Genomic DNA, 17,670 nt, shown 5'->3' on the forward strand with positions numbered 1-17,670 from the left:
CGCAGGGAGACACATACTCCAAGAGTTATCTATTGGACACCACACAAACTACACACACCTCTATCCTATACCACCACACATCCACGCAAGGCTAATAATAAAACCACTACCACGCAACATGCACCCCGAACATCACATAGCCAGGAGAAAAAAACGGGCCGAAGCGCTCCACAAAATACACAGCAATAACCCAAATACCATCTATTTGGACGCAGCAGAATACTGGCACCATGATGCATACGCAGTCGCTATAACGGACCTCTCTAAAAGACTTCTAAACTCGGCAACTATACGAGCCACCCGCCCAGAAACGGCGGAAGAGGCGGCCATAGCCTTAGCCTTAATACGGAATCCCACCCCCAAGACAATCATTTCTGATTCAAAGACTGCAATTTAAAATTTCGCGACTGGCCGATTATCGCGAGTGGCACTCAAAATTCTTGGAAAATGTCCAGCCATATCCCCAGGCCAGACAATTCACTTGACCTGGGCACCCGCACATTCCGGCCTCGAGGGAAACGAGACGGCCCACGAACACGCCCGAGGGCTCACGATCCGGGCAGGGCCTAATCTCCATCCCTATCACGGGGCGCGGTCTGCGAGGGATCACCTGGTCACATTTAATGATATCACCACACACTACCGCCTCTCCCGCCGGATCTACCCACCGGCGGACCAGCAATTAGATAACGGCAAAGCTCATATTTGGCGTTTGCTACAAATGAACACTTTCCCCAACCCAACCCGTCGTACCCACGTACACCCAAGTCTCTACCCAACTGCAGCCTGCCACCTGTGCGGTGAACACGCCACCCTATCTCACATAATATGGGCATGCCCACAGGATCCGTTCCCACTAATCTCCACTGAGGAGCACTGGGAGGCCGCGCTCCGCAGCTCCGATCCGGACCTTCAGATCCGGATAATCGACAGGGCTAAGGAGGTCGCTGGTGAGTGGATGCCACCGGCTACAAGCGCGACCTGAATGGCATTAACCGAAATAAAGTTTTTCTGTCTGTCTCTTTGGCGATCGGCCACGGCGGGCTCTGGTGCACGCGCCGGTGGTTGCTATGGCTGTTCGTGGCGTCTATACTTTGCGTGGCCATCCTCGCTTCAGAATTTTAACTCGTCGTAAAATATCACGTGTTCCAATCACCGACTTGAGTGTAAGCTTGGTAGATGGCGCTCATCGAGAGGAATCGGGCGGTGCCAATTAATACACCGGATGGCACAGATTTAACCGAATATTGGACGGGTTTAAATGGGAGCTTATGCACCGCACTTCAACATGAATTGGCCACCTCAACGACGAAGGTTGGAGCCCCTCATGCGGCGTAAGCCCATGGCACGCGCAAGCCTGGACGACGCCGGGCGGTCGCCGCGAGGCACGCGCTCACGTGCGCTCGGGGTTTTCTGTACGCCGAATGCATTTGTGGCGGCCTAAACAGCTCTGCTGTTAAAACGCAATCAGTCTTTTTCATTTAAAGGTGTACTGACGCTGGGAAAGCTTTGGTAAAATTTAATAACGTAATAAATTATGTATTTCTTAGCAAAATGTTGCACGATTTCACATAATGGGACAAGGCATGCAGGCTGCCGGAGACTTGGTTTGGTGGATGGTATGAATAAAGTAGAAATTGGTGCTAATAATATCAGCAACGTGAAACAATAATCATACGCGTTTTCGAATAATCCGCGAGTTTGATTTTAAAAAAAAATCTTTGTGAATTATGACTTACCCGTAGATACAGCCACAGCTGACGCGTAGATCGTTATGGCCCCGACCATTTGCTGGAAAACAGGAAATTCGTACCTTAAAATGCGATTAACTCCTGCATTTGTCCGAGTATTATGTGATTCTGTTACTCGAAATATCTTGACTCCAGGACCCGCGTACCAAGTTTGGAATTGCATACTTACTGACAACATTACATAGGCCGCTGCGGCTATGACAGAGATGACCGTGTTGTAACGCATCCGAAGGTACTGAAACCAGCAAAAAAAAAAAAAAAGCAAAAGGAAGAGCGAAATTATTAATGTTAAAAAGGAAGCCAGAAAAAAAAAGAGGGAATGTAAAATTTTACATATTTAGTTCTTCATTTGGATTCTCCATGTATGAACATTTGGTTATTGAAGTAGTTTTTTTTTTAAATGGCAATGGTGAAATCAGTTACTGGGTAGAAGAAGGCTGAACGGTGAGTGCTTGCTATCTATTTTTATTGTTTTTGTTTCCGGAAATAGAAACATACAGACTGCTAAACTAGAGGTCGCCAGTCCCAAACAAAAATGTGAGAAACAGGTGTTTAAAGGGGTCCCGAAATACCCTCCGCCGATACGTGTATGTACATGCAATCAAATACAGCAATGTATCAGTAATCACATCATTCAAGAATTTTCTTAAGGCGATAAGTATTAGCTGAGAAATCGTAAATCAAAAACCGCGCATTGTCGCCACTGCGTGTTTCCTCCTTTTTTCACCAGTATCCTTGCTGTGACGGCGCGGGAGCGTTCCCTCCCATGATGCTTCGCTCCTCAGAGGTGACGTCTCCAACCATTTCCTGTTTTGCGCTCTGCTGGCTGCACGCTGGGGTGGTTGTTATGGGCGGCACGTCAAAAATTCAGTTTAAAGCGATGCATAATTCGTGATCAGGGGAGCTATTCCAGAAGGCCCGAGTTCTGCGCCTATCTCGAGTTTCCAGCTGCTTGGGTTATGAAAGCAGTGATAGTGGAGCGTCCCGTACACCTCGAGCGAAACCGGCGCAATCGCGCGCAGCAGGCCAGGCATACTCAGCGCACCGTATTGGGGCCGCTTACGTTGATACAGTACAGCTTGTGATGCAGCGCCTTCGGAAATCGATGTGCAAGACTCATTCCCTAGCATAAACTAGATAAGCCCCCTAAAACTTTGAAATCCCCAGCCTTGTTGTTGGCCACGCCTGGCGCGGGGCGATCCATTTTTTTTTTCGGTGTTCTTCCACTGAATTATGTTTGCTACGTCACTTAAGGGTAGACCCAGTGCAGCTCTGCGCAAGCACAAATCAAGTAAGCAAAGGGGTTTACTGCAACGAACGGATCGTGCCCCGCTCCCCACCAGCAAATATGGCTTTTGTTTACGGCTTGATTGAGTGTGCACAACGGGTGCTTGGCTCACGGTGGCTTGGGGACTTCATTGTTGTTTGGTGCTAAGTCCTTGTCGCTGCTATAGGGCCACTTGTTGGCTGTGACGACTGGTTGGCTGTGACGTTACGCCATCGACAAAGTCGACGCATGGGTGGGTGTGGCTTCGGTCGCTACGCCGCGCCTACAAATGGGCTGGGTGTGTTTGATCATCACTAGAACTCCGAGAAAAGTCGAAAATGGTTTTTGTACGACCGAGTTGAACTTGTGACGCTCGTGGCGGCCGCTGCTTCGACGTGGTTTATTGTTCATGGTCGCCGTAGCAGGCACATTTCTACCCCGACATATCTTTTAAACGGAGGAGGAACTTGAGTTTGTTTTTATCTCCAAAAAAGTGCTGTGCATTGGCTCATCTGGTGACCGACCCCCGTTTGCGACGACTTCGAAGCGGCTTTCGCTCGATGACCGTTGAGGAGTAAGTGTTGTGTGCGCTGCGGTTTTCCGCGACTGACAGATTTTACGGAAGCGTTGGTAGCGACCGCACCACCGACCGCCGCAGTCGACAGTCAGCCGGTGTGTGCGAAATATGATCACTCTGGAGATGTGTTTTCTCACCTCGCATCTCTTTTAGGTGGTTCGCCGGACATGGCTTCCGCAGGGTCTACCGCGCGTCTATTCATCTGCAGCCGGTGTGTTGTTGGGAATGACCTCCCCAGCGCTGCTCCCAGGTTGTGACTCGCCTTCCTGCTCGTCACCGATGTTGGGAATCAGCCATCCCGACGCTGTCACCGCTGTTGGGACTGGGCCCTCTCACCGCAGCCTCCACTGTTGCGAGTGGCCATCCGAGTGCAGTCAGAGATGTAGCGACGTTGCCTTGCTCCGTCCGCTATCGACGCGGCGCAGAGCAGAGCGAAGAAGTCCTCGAGCCGACGAAAACTTGAAGGAACATTTATATACAGTATGTACAGGGTAAGCAAACGTTACATGACTCGCACAAAGGCGACAGCACCCTTTCACTCGGTGCCTCCGAAAAGTGCCGCCGGAGAGAAGGTGCCGAGGAATGCCGACGATGAGAGCCTCCGGGCTTCTTTTATACCCCGGGAAGTTCGTTGTGGCCCCGAGAAGTTCAAATAGCTCCAATCAGGGCTCTCGCTGCCTGAAGTTTGAATTCCAACGAATGGTAGCGAAGCAGTGAGTCAGCTGCGCCGCCAATGGGGGAAGAGAGGGCGATGCCCCCGCCGTCTCCGTGACCTCGCCTCCAGGCGTAGCGACATGCCCTTATTTGGTCGTTCTTAGATGCGGGATTTGGCCGCGCCGCAGCGACGAAAGGGAGAGGCGTGACTCAGCCTCGCTGTCGGCGCGTCGCCTCGTGCAACGTATTTGGGCCAGGCGCTCTGGCACAACAGCAACCCCGCCGCCAGACAATGCGCCGTGAAGACGAGCTGCCTCCACGTGGCTCGGATGCTGGGCGCACTCGTTCGCCAGGCTCATCCAGGTACACCTCCAGTGCCCCAGGAAAATGGCGGCTCCACCGAGTTCCTCTCCTTGAACAGGTACAGCCTGCCAGGTCCGGATCACAGGTACCTCGCCGTGCTGCCGGGTGTCTCGACCAGCTTCGTCCGGCTCTTCTGTTTTGTCCTCAGCACCGGTTGCTCATCGTTCTGGAGCTTGCAAAGAACCCACCGACAACAGGCAACACCCAGCGCAAGCAAGCACCCTCTGTCCTCTGTCAGAACACCAGACTCCAAAACGTGACAAACTCTCCTAGCTAAGTGTCTATTCCAAATTTGGACCCTCTACACCAAGAGGCCCAGGCGGAACGTAAAACTCTTAATGAAGAACTCACACTATGTGTCAAACGTAACCCACAACATTAAATGATAACGAAGGTTGATTACTTGAAATCACGCGGTGCGGAAATAATCAACGGAGGCAGCAAATGAGGGCAATAATTTTGCTTCCATCTACCTGCTACGCTAAAATCTGCTCACGAAGAAACGAAACGAAAGACACGGGGAGGACGAAGGCGGCCCTTCTTAGAATGCCCGGCCTAGTGCGTCTGCGTTACCGGCGACAGAACACGCAAACTTCTGCACTGCCCACACGACGCAGCCACATTCCTTTCCGGAAGTACTGTAAGCCTCTTCCTTGCAAGTTAGCTTGCGGCTGAAGTACAAAACTGGCCGTTCCCGGCCGTTCGCATCCTCTTGGCATAGTACAGCACCCATGCCACGATCGCTCGATCGCACTGAATTACGAAACCCTTGGACAAGTCGGGGACCTTTAGAACTGGCTCCTCGCTCAAGGCTCGTTTCAGCGCTTAAAACGCGTCCTCCTTTCATGTCCCATTCCACCCCAACTGGCTCAGTCTTTCTGAGAGCGTCAGTTAAAGCACTAGCCAGTATGGAGTAATCTCTCACATAAGTTTAGCCATATCCAGTCAAACCCGAATAAGCCCTTATGTCTGACTTAGTGGTTGGTCGGCGATAGCTCACGACTACGCCTACTTTAATTTCGGACGGTCTGCGTCGGCCGCGCTACCACAACCACCTGCCTTAGTTACATCACTTCGGCGCAACCTACGTGACACTTCGATGGTTTGATTTGTAGGCCTGCTCAGCACGACTCGTAAGTGGTCTACTTGCTCCTACTCAGCGCGTACTCTGCCAGGCCACGAAACACCCAATGCGTTAGTTTCGAGAAGCAATACTGCTCGTGTTTGAGTCCGAAGCTGAACATGGCGGACGGACTGTCCGAACGGGGAAACGAAGAACGCTGCGTTACAACTAGCTCTTCCCCACAGGCGAGTTTCGTCATTCGAAACGCGTTCTTTCCCCGGTCATATACAAGCCTCGCAAAGCTGACGCCCGTAATCTCGCGCGGAACTGACTTCAAGGCCAACATAGCGGCAGGCACGCATGCCTCCCAATCGCGTTTCTGCTCAAAGCAGAAAGCGCTGAACGTTCGCTTTCGCCCTGGGGACCTTTGCTCCACTAGGTTGGAACGCGGGTGAAAGTGCCCCACCTTGCTTTCAAGCAAGCCATCGAGAACTGGGGACAACGTCGAGTTAGCCTCGCAACACTCGGCCACCTGGGTTTCCGCGCCGATGGGGATGACGCAACCCGCTTCGGCCGTCGGCGGCTCCACTAAGCTATATACTGCCAGAGCTTTCGGTCCGCTCGCCGCTCGGCCTTCGTTGCTCGCTGTCTCTCGTGTCCCGCTCGCAGGTTTAGCCACAACATCGCCCGAGTTAGAGCTCGCACCCGGAGGAACACCTGGTTCCGGGGGCTCTAGCGGCTTCGTCTGGCTAGCCTCGCTGTCCACACTTTCCCGCGAAACCTCTCCCTATTGGTCTATTCTTCGTGACGCACATGGGAGAATCGATGACGTACATGCGTTTAAATGGCGGTGCCCCAAAACACACAGGAAATGCTGGGAAAGCAGTGACAAACTTCGCAACAAAGTGTAAGCTTTCCGCTGCACGTAAAAAGCTACATACTTGGCAGAAATAACGTTGACCACCCAACCTAACGACTGCGCTTGTACATTTAGTGAGCTCAAAACGCCTTTCAGGGCTCCTTTAAGGACACCGAGTCTCTTACACTTGTGTTTCTAGAAAAGTGTTGGTCATTGCAACGGTGACATAAACTAGGTAAGGTAGTCTCTAAATTAAGAAAAAAAATAGTTATACAGTTTAACGTATTCGGAGGTGTCTAAGCAATTTAAATATCAAGCGAAAATTGGCGTATAGGCTTAAAGCTTTAGTTGAAGGTAAAAGAACGAAGTGTCAAAAAAAGAAGAGAGAGGGGAGAGAGCACGAGAGAGAGAGAGAGAGAGAGAGTTAAATTGTTCGTTCCAGTGTGCTAGCTCCTAAGCAGCATAGCTTGCATGAAAAGCTACGAGGTCATTTAAGCAGTCCTTATGATGTAGTGAATGCGAAATCATAAGTGCCCAATTATTTTCGAGATTTCGGCGCACGTTAAAGATCCCCAGGTGGTAAGCCTTAATCCGGAGCCCTTCACTACGGCGCGCCTCATCGTCTGTGTAGCGTCGGCGCGTTAAACCTCATAATAAATGAATAAGTGCCCAAGTGTCGGACGTGTCCTTCAGTTATTAACATGATCCTTTTCCTTTTGCGTGTCTTTCTTCTCGTCGTTACTGTGACTGACAGCCTTGGCCAACCGCTCTTTATCATCACCACCACCACCACCAATTTCAACTTAACACCAATTTTAACTTAACTTTTAAAACACCAATTTTAACTTTTAAAGGAGTACTGACACCAAATTTTGACGCCCAAAAAATGATATAATTGGCTTCAGTAGTTTGTACAGATGCCTCACAGAAATTTTTGCAGCGATCCGAGGCCGGAATCACATCTAAAATCGATTTTGGTTGTCCCGGCCGCGAGCTTCCACAAATCGGCAGCACTAGTGAAATCGCTTTCGGCGTGACGAAACATCGGCCGGCGTGTCTGGCCGGTTCAGGGTGACGTCATATGGTCGTTTTCGGAACCGGAAACGATATCCTGCGCTGCTGTTGTCGGTGGTATTCGTTTGGGCAGGAGACTTGGGCGCAGCTGTGTGAGCAATGCTTGTAAACCTTGCGTGTTCGACGTCTTTGCTCTTCAGTTCGTGGCCGGCGCATGGTGTTCCCTTGCACTGGTGCCGAAAACTGCCCGGTGCCGGCACCGCGCCATGTGGCGCCATCTTTCCTAGCATGGCGCCATGTGGCGCCATCCTAGGATGACGCCTAGGATGGCGCCTTTCCTAGGATGGCGCCATCTTTTGGCCGCTCGCCGCACCGCGGTGCCGGCAGTGCTGGGTCGGAGCCCGAACCTCCGCTGCCGGTCAGCGTAGGCTTACCATCGCGGCAAGTATCTGAACGCCGCTTTTAAATTCAGCGCTGATAACAACCCCTAGCACAATTTTTCAACACACTAACATCTACTTTCTCGCATGTGGAACTTCTTTTTCGCGATGAGATTGTTATAAGAGTGGCGACAAGCTGTTGCTATCACGGTCTGCGCCGGTTCGACCCACAGTGATATTAAAAAAACGGACGACGGCGAAGACATCGCCGGCCTAATCGCCTGGCCAAATAAAGTTGTTCTGTCTGTCGGGTGGCAGCGACTCATCCGACTCTGACGATCCAGACGATATGTCGACTGCGCGGGCGAGTGCGGACCAGGTGGAATCGTAGCAGACGACACGGCGAACGTCCCTGACGTCACGGATGAGACCGTGACGTAAGACTGGCCCGCTTGCAGGCTGGCCTTCGAACGGCCATTTTCCCGCGCGGCGACCGAATTTGAAACTGGTTGCAATAAAGGGGCTATAATTAATTCTATGATGGCGGCTGACGGGTTTCGGTTCGATGTTCGTAATTACTGGGCCAATAGGTATTCTTTACAGCATAAAAACTGAAAGCGAGAAATTTAGTGTCAGTACTCCTTTAAGAAGACCGTGATACCTACTGATAAAATAAACTGAGTGTATCACTTAGTACGTTTGTAGATTTAACCCGAAAAAAAAACCGGAATTTCAAATAACTGTCAACATCGTATTCTCCAACACAGAGGTTTGCACCATCGCGTGACGCTTGATTCTTTAAAGTCAGCTCCGTCGCAAATCAAGCTATTACAATTATCATTTAGGTAAAGCAGAAAATCCCATTTTCTACCCTTTTATCAGCTTGAAAAACAGCACCCGATTTTTACCCCCCTTCCCCCCCGATTAAAAAAAAAGTAAAACCCGAAAGCGAACAACCCTACACATATTATGCCTTGTGAGTCTGTGCAGTAGTGATCCTAAAATAACAATCTTAACAAAAGCCACTAGACACCGAATGTATGCTCTTGGACTACAGCTTGGCGAGCTACAGTCAGAAGTATGTTTATAAGTCGACGATAAACAGTGCGGTCGTGGTTCAGTGGCTCTGACATAAGCTTCTTGATATAATAAAGCTAGGTTCGATGCCGTGGTTGTATACGTGTAAGTTTACTTTCAGTGTACGCTATACGTTGTAATGTTTAGTTCATTACATTATCTTGGAACGACTGGGCTATGTGAGGCAAAAAAAGCAATGAAATGAAATGGCGGAGGATTTTTTTATTTATTTGAAGCAAAAAAAGTGGAAAAGCCGCGCAGTCTTGGAGCCCCATGATCTGGGGGCCGCTTTTTGAGCGGGACCAAACTGGCATATATATATATATACGGGACGCTCACAAAAATTAGGGCCAGCGGCCTCTGAACTTGCTGACCGCCGATTACGTAGCTCGGCGCTTAGGCGGCCCTCCAAGGTCAGACGAAAGGGCCGCTGAGCGGCTGGCAGCGTAATCGACAAGCCGATTGTTCGACTTCGACGGCTCAGCCGCTTGCGCTCGGGGCCGGTCTAAACCGACGTTTTATAAACATTTGGGGTAAATTTTGTACTACCGCTTTACGAGCTACACGCCACATTGTGTTTATAAATCTACGTTTGCACTCCTGATCAGCGGTGAGGTCGTGCTGTAGTGGTTATGAGTCTTATGACATCCGCCTCTTGACGTGATAGGCACAAGTTCGATTCACGGTTGTGAACGTGCATGCGGGCTCTCTGTACGCCCTATGCACTGTAATGTTTAATGCTCGTTACGTGATATTGGGATGACTGTGCCATGTGAGGCAAAAAAAGTAAAGAAATGACGGAGTTCTGCATTTATTTGAATAAAAATGGAGGACTCGTATTCTGGGGATCCTGCCCTCGGGGGGAGGGGCTTCGTTATTGGGTCTAGATTTTCGTAACGGACCGCATACGAAAATAAGGGCCCGTAGTCCACCGAACCTGCGGCCCGTCGATTAAGTGGCTCGGCGCTCAGGTGGCTCCCTAATGTCCAATGAACGGGCCGCTGGGGAGCTCGCCTAGCAGTCAACGGGCCGCATGTCCGACGGCCCGTTTGCGTTACAGGCGGTTTGAGGCGCCGCTTTATAAGTGGCTTTAAATTCACGCGGCTTTCCGTTTGAATGCGGGTGGTATACCTGAAATTGACCAAGAGTGATAGTAGTGGAGGGAAGAGGAAAAGACGGAAAGGGAAAGTGATGATCACGATAGTGAGAAGACACATGTCACCCCGCTCCGCGCCGAGCTTCGCACTCATGCCACTGCCTCAACCGACGGCGCAGCAGAGAAGTCATATTGCGGTGCCCATAATACCGGGACATCCGTCAGGCAATTACATGCCATGCTTCCACATTCACTACATCAAAACAAGTGCTTTATAGCTGAGCTGTTTCTGGCTACGTTTTCGTCCCCACCTGGGAACTTCATGTGACCTTTATGAGGAGGCAAAGTAATAGCAGAGTCCTTGAGCATTAAAGGACTCTGGTATGCGCGGACACCTGGCGAAGCAAGAGGAAAGCTAAGAAAGCAGCCACTACTAGAGTTCAGGGGAGCTATATACAGGAACTCTACCCACTACTGCAATACCCCGGCCTCTATGAGGAGTGGGGCAAACCAGTAAGGCATGGGCTCACACCTAGCGTATAGCTACAGAAAAGGTGGGAAACTGCCCAAACTTCACAGTGTTCCGTGGCTGGTGTCATCGGCCGTGCCTAGGTGAAAGTGCGGGCCGATTACGAAGCCCAATGCCACGAACGTAAACGCAGCAGCGAGTGGCCAGTAGGGGGCGAGCACAAGCATGCGAAATTTCGCCAGTTGGGACAAGCTTCTCATGGCATGACAAGACTCATGGCATGACTACAGCGCAAAAAGACAACATACAAAAGAAAAGAACACAGGACGAGCGCTGGCTCTCAACTGAAATCTATTGTTCAAGTATTCTATTTATACAAAAAGCAATCATCACTCTACGCATGTTTCAGGTAAAAAACACACACATAAAGAAACAATAAAATTCTAAACGCAAAAGTATATAAAATGGTAACACATAAAAGGCATGAACTAACGGCCACCGTTACTTCATGGTACTTTTAGTTTTGCCATGAACCCGTACCAACTTGCCCAAATAGCCACTTTACTGCAATTCTGAACAGGCATTTCAGATTTGGTTGTGCGAAGGGGGACATACTAGGGTTCGAGAACGATTTGATGGTGGTTGGTAATGTTTCTTCTGCCGCGAAGTGTGAAGGTGCAATGGAGGTGTTACCGCGTGCCTTCCCGAAAAAGGCTGCCGTGGCAACGAACTATTTAATCGGGCCTGGAGACGTTCGAGGTGTCGCGAAGCGTGAAGAGGAAGTGGGCGTGTTGCTACATACGTTTCCTAAAAAGTATGACGTGGCAGCGTTCAAAGTGTGCGAGGCCGGCAAAGATCCCTTACTGCGCGGTGCTGGGCCGCGACTCTGTACGCTATACGTCCCCACTGGTGATTCATTTTCGCAGGGCAGAATAGCCTTCGTTTTTTTGTATCTTTGCGCCATCGGCAATTCTGTGTCATCTCTTGATCAAGACGACACCGAATTTTCCACCTATCGATCCATCTGTGGTTCCGCATTAAAAAGCGCCGGTCCTCATTTGGGTACCGCATTTACACGATTGTAGATCGACCAAGTTCTTCAGATTTGAAAATATGAAGTTGGGGGTCGACCTACAATCGAAACTGAAACTTGTACCGCCAGTGATGGCACGACAAAGCAGAAATCTGGGGCGCAACGGCGTAGTTGCAACTGTGCGCGTGCTTTCCGACTCGACATATTGCGTACTGTAGTTATTGCGAATGCTCGTTCGTAATGCTTTTTTTTTGTGCTCGTATACTCGGCTATGCCGCAGCTGTGACGGCAGCAGCAGCACTAGTGAAAACCCTAGCGAGGACGCGTTATATTTTGGTTGTGGAAAGGGCTCGTGTGTTGTCTTTTTTTTTTTTTTTTTTGACGTGCGATGTGGGCGTGGAAACGGGGGGGGGGGGGGGTTAGTCTACGATTTTAGTCTACCTAAACATGTAAATATGGTATTCCCCTCATGAGAGAGCGGTTGAATAATGAGAGTTGGCGAATAGGGACGAAATGCTTTATGCAGGCGATATGACATGGTAAAAACGAGATTTTTTTTCATACCATGTGATATCGAATGGTAAACACGTTAGTTACCGGATGTATGTTATCTTTGACTTTGTGGTTGGTCACCGTTTAATAAAGGTGTCTCCAATTGTACGATATCTTGGTATTTCCTATAAGCGCACCCTCCCACAAATTTTTGGAACATCGCCATTGCCACTGATACGGTGCGGTAACAAGTCTTAACTCATAGAACAGTTGTACCCGTTACTCACTCCATGTGCAAAAATAGACCTTAAAACCATTTATCCTTTGTAGCATTGCTGTGGACGCGAAATGTTTATTTCAAGTAAAGCCCGATTTTATCTCTCAGGAATATGTCCTTTAACATTTATGGTATTTTCCATAACTCCGCACCCAATTCATGCGCACGGTGATCGGCTGTCGCGTTGTTTTACCCCACAGCACTGATCGTGTCTGCACTCCACTTGGGTTTCAACCTGCAAGGTACACCTGACTTTCTTTCAACGTAAATGAAAAAATTCACCCATGCACTCCGTACAGATGGTTCACCGGCGCAGCAGTAACGCGAGGCCGGTGCATTGCGTATAACGCATGCCCTACCCATTTCGAAGTAAGGCTATGTTCAGACTACCTACGCAGAAGCCGTATCGTGATCTATGGACGTAAAAAAACGCCGTGTCACGCAGTTTGGTTGGCTGAGACGTGAAATGACGTCGTTCTTTAAAGTTATTACAAGAGTTGCGGCAACAGTCTGAACCCGGCCTAACGTGCAGCCGGTGTTTGCCATTGCCACGTTGACGCTGCTGCACCGCCACCGCCCCCGCCCACCGTTGCCGCTTGAGCTGGGCTTCACACACTAGCTCGCTGCGCATTCGCTCTGCTGCCAACGAGTCTGTTTTTCGCTCCCTCCGATGCGCCGTTCTCACTCACCAGTGTCGGTGGACGCAAGAGTGCAGCTGCGTCATCTATAAACCCAGCCAATCTCTCCCCACTTGCTAGCTTCGAACGCCTCTGCAAAATATTTTCGCGCATGCACATGGGATTGCACCGGAGGTATTCAGATGCGACGGCATCTCATTCACTCGCCTTGTCCCTCCATACGGCGTTGTCGTTGTCCGTCCACACCCCTCCCCCATTCTCCTCGCCGCGCGAGCTGCGCTCTCCGCCGCTCACCCCCTCTCCTCTCCGATAGCGAACACTCTCTCGCGAGGGGCATTGGATTGGATTCGATTGGCTTGGCTTGGCTTGGCTTGGCTTGGATTGGATTTGGATTGGATTTGGATTAAAGTGGATTGTGTTGGATTGTGTTGCGTCATAGCCGCGCCACGTAGCGTCATAGCCGCGGCAGGGGGTTCACGGCACGTTTCACGCGATGGGAGAATCAACCTAACGGAAACAACAACGGAACCCCCTATGCGTAGCATCTACACAGGGGTTCCCGCGAGGGGAGGTGGGAGTAATTTTTTTTTTTTGCTTACACTGGAACGCCGGATTTTCCTTTCGCCTAGCCATATAAAGTTTTGCTTTAAAACAAGCTTGTTCAATTTGCTAATTTAAGAACGGTCTAAATATTTTTGTACTGCATTTCGGGGAGTGTTTGTTCTGCATGATACCGGTGAGACAAGAGATTATCCTGGAGTTCTGAGTCCCTCCTCCACTCGAGCCTCCATTCGAGGAGGTCCTCGAAAGCGATTTTCGCATGTCAAAGCATTGCGGTATCCTCCACTCAGCTGAGTCAAGTAAATACATGCAGTGGAACACACACTCAGAATACGGCTATTAGTCTGTTAAAAAAAACAAAAAAAATACATAAGACTCTCCCCGTTTCTTGCAAAACAATTCAAGGTCACTAAACTGTGCGAATGTGGATGTCAAGAGTACCTTTCCTGAAAAGGCACGCTGTATAGACTCCGTGGGGTACACGTATCGGTTTGTCGTAGAGCTACGCAGCACAGCGCTGCTCAGTGAGAAATCGTTCCACTTTCAGGCAGGAACAAGTGCATTACGCGTTCGCGCTTCATGACATCTCGAACGCTAGCCGTACACATCAAATCGTTCTCGAACCCCAATCTGCCGCGCACCGCGCAATTGAATTTTCAAGGTCCTTCCATGAAGGCCCTGTGAAATATCGCACACCCGCCGTTGCGCTCGTCGATGCTACTCGCCATCCGCTGCTTCGTTTACGTTCGCAGCATTGGGCATCCTAAGGGGTATGCTCTTTCTCAAGGCAGCCGATCGCACCGACCGCTGAACGAAATGTAGTATTGGTGGTTTCCTAGATTTCCTGTTGCCGTGTGTAAGCACACGCCTTATTGGTTGGCTTTGACTCCTTATAGTGGGCCCTGCACAGTAAATGAAAAGAAGCCGGGTGGGGAGTTTCATTGGGAGTATGTTACGGTAAATCCTCCAGCAGTACAAAGTTTACTCCGTACTGTGGAGTGTATAAAGAACTATACGGCCAAACACTTCGTCAACCAAATGACGGTGTATACATTCGACGCGATAACATACTATTGCTCCGACTGAGCACGGAGTTAAGCACATAACCTCCAAGAAAACTCTGGCTGAGGAGATTCATAGGGGGAAAGGCTCCATCAATGACCGGAGTTAAAGGGCGAGCCTCTCGCGAGATCTCGGCGCAAAGGAGAGGGCAGTCGTCAAGATGACCACTGCTCCCGGTGGACGTTTAGCGAGACAGCGAGCTCCGATATAGAAAACGTGGCCTGTCGCGTGCAGTTTCGAAACAGTGACGACCTCGGCGTTTAAAAGGCAATTAAGAAAGTAATGTATTAGCAAGATCAACAAAGACTGTTCCCGACGCATTGTGTAGTGCGTGCGTTCGCTTCACGGGGGTGGAATGTGGTGGTGTGTGCGTGGCGGAGCACGAACAGGATACTTTAAGGGGCGACCGGATCAACAACCAGCGTAGGACTCGTCGACGCACAAAAGTGTTGCGCTGTGAGAGCAGCCAATCTTCCTACACAGCAAAAGTGGATGTCGAAAACGGTATGGAGGCTTCCTGGCCTATACTTCGTACTCCGGTAGGCGCATACTGGATATAATCAGCTAACGCCGTGATGTTTGTCAACGCATGGAATTTCAATTTTAATTTAAAAATGCAGCCCGCGCGGGCTGTGACGTGGTGGTGGTGGCGTGAAAGTGATGGTGTTTATGTCCAGCTGCAATCATTTGCTAAAAGCGACCCGCCTAATGTCTTCATTCTTCATAAATAAATATTCCAGGAGCTGTGCTTTGCTTCAAACTAGAGAAGAGTCGATCAAAGAAAAGCTAGTCTTTTGGGCAATAACCCCATCATTTGCCGCGTACAGATAATGTTTTTTTTTTTGGTGACCAGCACACTATTGTACGAAGTGGCTATACTTGTTTATTTCTATTTGTTTTCTTAGCCTGAAGTCCTCCGTCCGCCTTTATATCCCCAAGTTTCCAGTGCCAGAACATCTCTAAACGCGCCGTAAACACGCCGCTCCCGCTTCGCCGCCAGTCACTCGCGGACAGAAAATGGTCCCATTGTTTTCTGGGAATGTTCACTAACGTCGTACCGTGTTCACCGAGGCACTGCCGTGCGCCCCCGCTGTTTAGGGAAAGCGATTAAAAGGAGGAGGAAAGTACGCACACATAACAACTCCACTGGCACCGAAAATAGGTGCACTTTACGCAGGCTCCTACGTGCATTCTTTTATTTCGGGAAAGGGCGGTGCCGACACCGACAAGTGTTAGAAAAAGAGCCACACACAGCTCCACTGTAAGAAATTAATTTCGGGTACACGCATGCATGGAACTCAACAAGGCTTCAGAGGTAAGGGATGAGGAACTGGGGATGTCTGCTAGCTCGAATGCGGAAAATAGAGCTTGTGAGGATAAACGTTGGAGAAGGCTCAAACTTGTCCTTTAGACGCGGAACGCGGCAGCGTACTCGATAGTGCTCCCAGCACAAATACACGGCAGCGCATCCATCACACGCGTATCAGAGCGAGCGTGTGGTACGGCGTATTATCTACTTTATAGCCCGGCGCAGCGCTGGCGCCGCGAGGCGGCGGGTGAGGTCCGCGACTTCACGTTCGTCACTTCACGTTGGCACGAAAACCGATTCATTGGGCATACCGCAACACCATGACGCATGCGCAAATTATACCAAGTTACAGTTTCCTGCATTACACGAAATAGCGAGCTAGCCGCGTCCTGCAGCAGACGCCACTTACAGGCGCGGTCACAGTGCACCCCTGGGTGACGAGGCTGGCGTTGCCTGCGCAGAGGTCGGCAAACTCACTCATGAGTCCACTCACTCAGACTCATTTGGACTCAAACTCACGCGTGAGTTTAAGTTTGAGTGAGCGCGAGGCTAGTGTGGCATGGTGAGTTTGAGCTTGAGTGAGTTTGAGCCGAGTGATCACGACTGAGTTTGAGTCCGATTGAGTTTGAGTCCATTTTGAGTTTTGAGTACATTTTGAGTTTGAGTCCATTTTGAGTTCTGAGTACATTTTGAGTTTGAGTCCATTTTGAGTTCTGAGTACATTTTGAGTTTGAGTCCATTTTGAGTTCTGAGTACATTTTGAGTTTAAGTCCATTTTGAGTTCTGAGTACAATTTGAGTTTGAGACCATTTTGAGTTCTGAGTGCATTTTGAGTTTGAGTCCATTTTGAGTTCTGAGTACACTTTGAGTTTGAGTCCATTTTGAGTTCTGAGTACATTTTGAGTTTGAGTCCATTTTGAGTTTGAGTTCATTTTGAGTTCTGAGTACAATTTGAGTTTGAGCTCATTTTGAGTTCTGAGTACATTTTGAGTTTGAGTCCATTTTGAGTTTGAGTCCATTTTGAGTTCTGAGTACATTTTGAGTTTGAGCACATTTTGAGTTTGATTACATATTGAGTTTTGAGTACATTTTGAGTTCTGAGTAAATAGGAGTTTTAAGTCCATTTGGAGTTTGAGTACATATGAGTAGCCTAGCAGGCAGCTATGGTTGGCTGTTAAGTTTCATGCGTCACTGTGGGCTCGGAATTCAAGTTACCTGCGGGTATGGCACCAATCGCGATCTGCATGATCGGTTGGGAGGGAGGTGGTGTCTGATTTTTTTTTAGTTTCTTGTTGAATTTTTATGGCCATAAGCACTTGCTGTATACCTAATTTTCGCGGCTGGGCGCGTGAGTGATAATTGACTGGTGAGGTCATAAAAAAGGGTTGTCTTAACTTTTCCTCCTGACGGATCCACTAAGAGCGTGGGAAAGGGTGGTGGGAAAGCACACGGCGGCGCTGGCGTGCTGGTTGTTCGCCTGCTACTGTTAACGGCTTGATATACTAGGGGTCACAAAGGAAGAGGTGAGAGCCGGGGGGAAATGGGGGCGGGGGCTGTCCTTTCTACTGTTTCAAATGAATTAGCTGAATTGACTGGGCAGCGCCCCTTAAGACAGAATAATGACCGCATTAGATTGGGTGAAAAGTGAAACTGATGAGGCTAAGGCGTGTAAGGTATCAAATGAAAGGTCCGGATTAACGCAATCACGCGGGGTAAATAAAAAAATGC

The 17,670-nt window shown here is 49.6% G+C and overlaps 2 protein-coding genes across 8 annotated transcripts in view; one reads left to right on the forward strand and one right to left on the reverse strand.

The window, feature by feature from the left end:
• LOC144152907 (zinc finger CCHC domain-containing protein 24-like) overlaps positions 1–17,670 on the forward strand; it is a 349,875-nt gene that overhangs the window by 179,294 nt on the left and 152,911 nt on the right. Inside the window, exon 4 of one of the 2 annotated variants that reach the window (XM_077684461.1) lies at positions 2,482–2,538. The exons of the other annotated variant lie outside the window; for it this stretch is intronic. Coding sequence (XP_077540587.1) covers positions 2,482–2,538 — 57 coding nt within the window. The remainder of the gene's footprint in view (positions 1–2,481; positions 2,539–17,670) is intronic. 2 annotated transcript variants of the gene reach the window in all.
• The window catches only part of LOC144152881 (sodium-coupled monocarboxylate transporter 1-like), a 121,957-nt gene that overhangs the window by 81,567 nt on the left and 22,720 nt on the right, over positions 1–17,670 (reverse strand). For 5 of the 6 annotated variants that reach the window (XM_077684410.1, XM_077684419.1, XM_077684443.1 and 2 more), the window contains exons 2-3: positions 1,921–1,986; positions 1,740–1,791 (exon numbers count right to left, since the gene is read on the reverse strand). In XM_077684410.1, coding sequence (XP_077540536.1) covers positions 1,740–1,791; positions 1,921–1,986 — 118 coding nt within the window. Of the gene's footprint in view, positions 1–1,739; positions 1,792–1,920; positions 1,987–3,732; positions 7,826–17,670 lie in introns of those variants that run through there. The other variant, XM_077684436.1, reaches the window with a different exon arrangement.

This window comes from Haemaphysalis longicornis, unplaced genomic scaffold, assembly GCF_048455015.1.
Source record: "Haemaphysalis longicornis isolate Haplotype H1 unplaced genomic scaffold, Haemaphysalis longicornis Haplotype H1 scaffold_1, whole genome shotgun sequence".
In the NCBI taxonomy this organism is placed as follows: Eukaryota; Metazoa; Arthropoda; class Arachnida; order Ixodida; family Ixodidae; genus Haemaphysalis; species Haemaphysalis longicornis.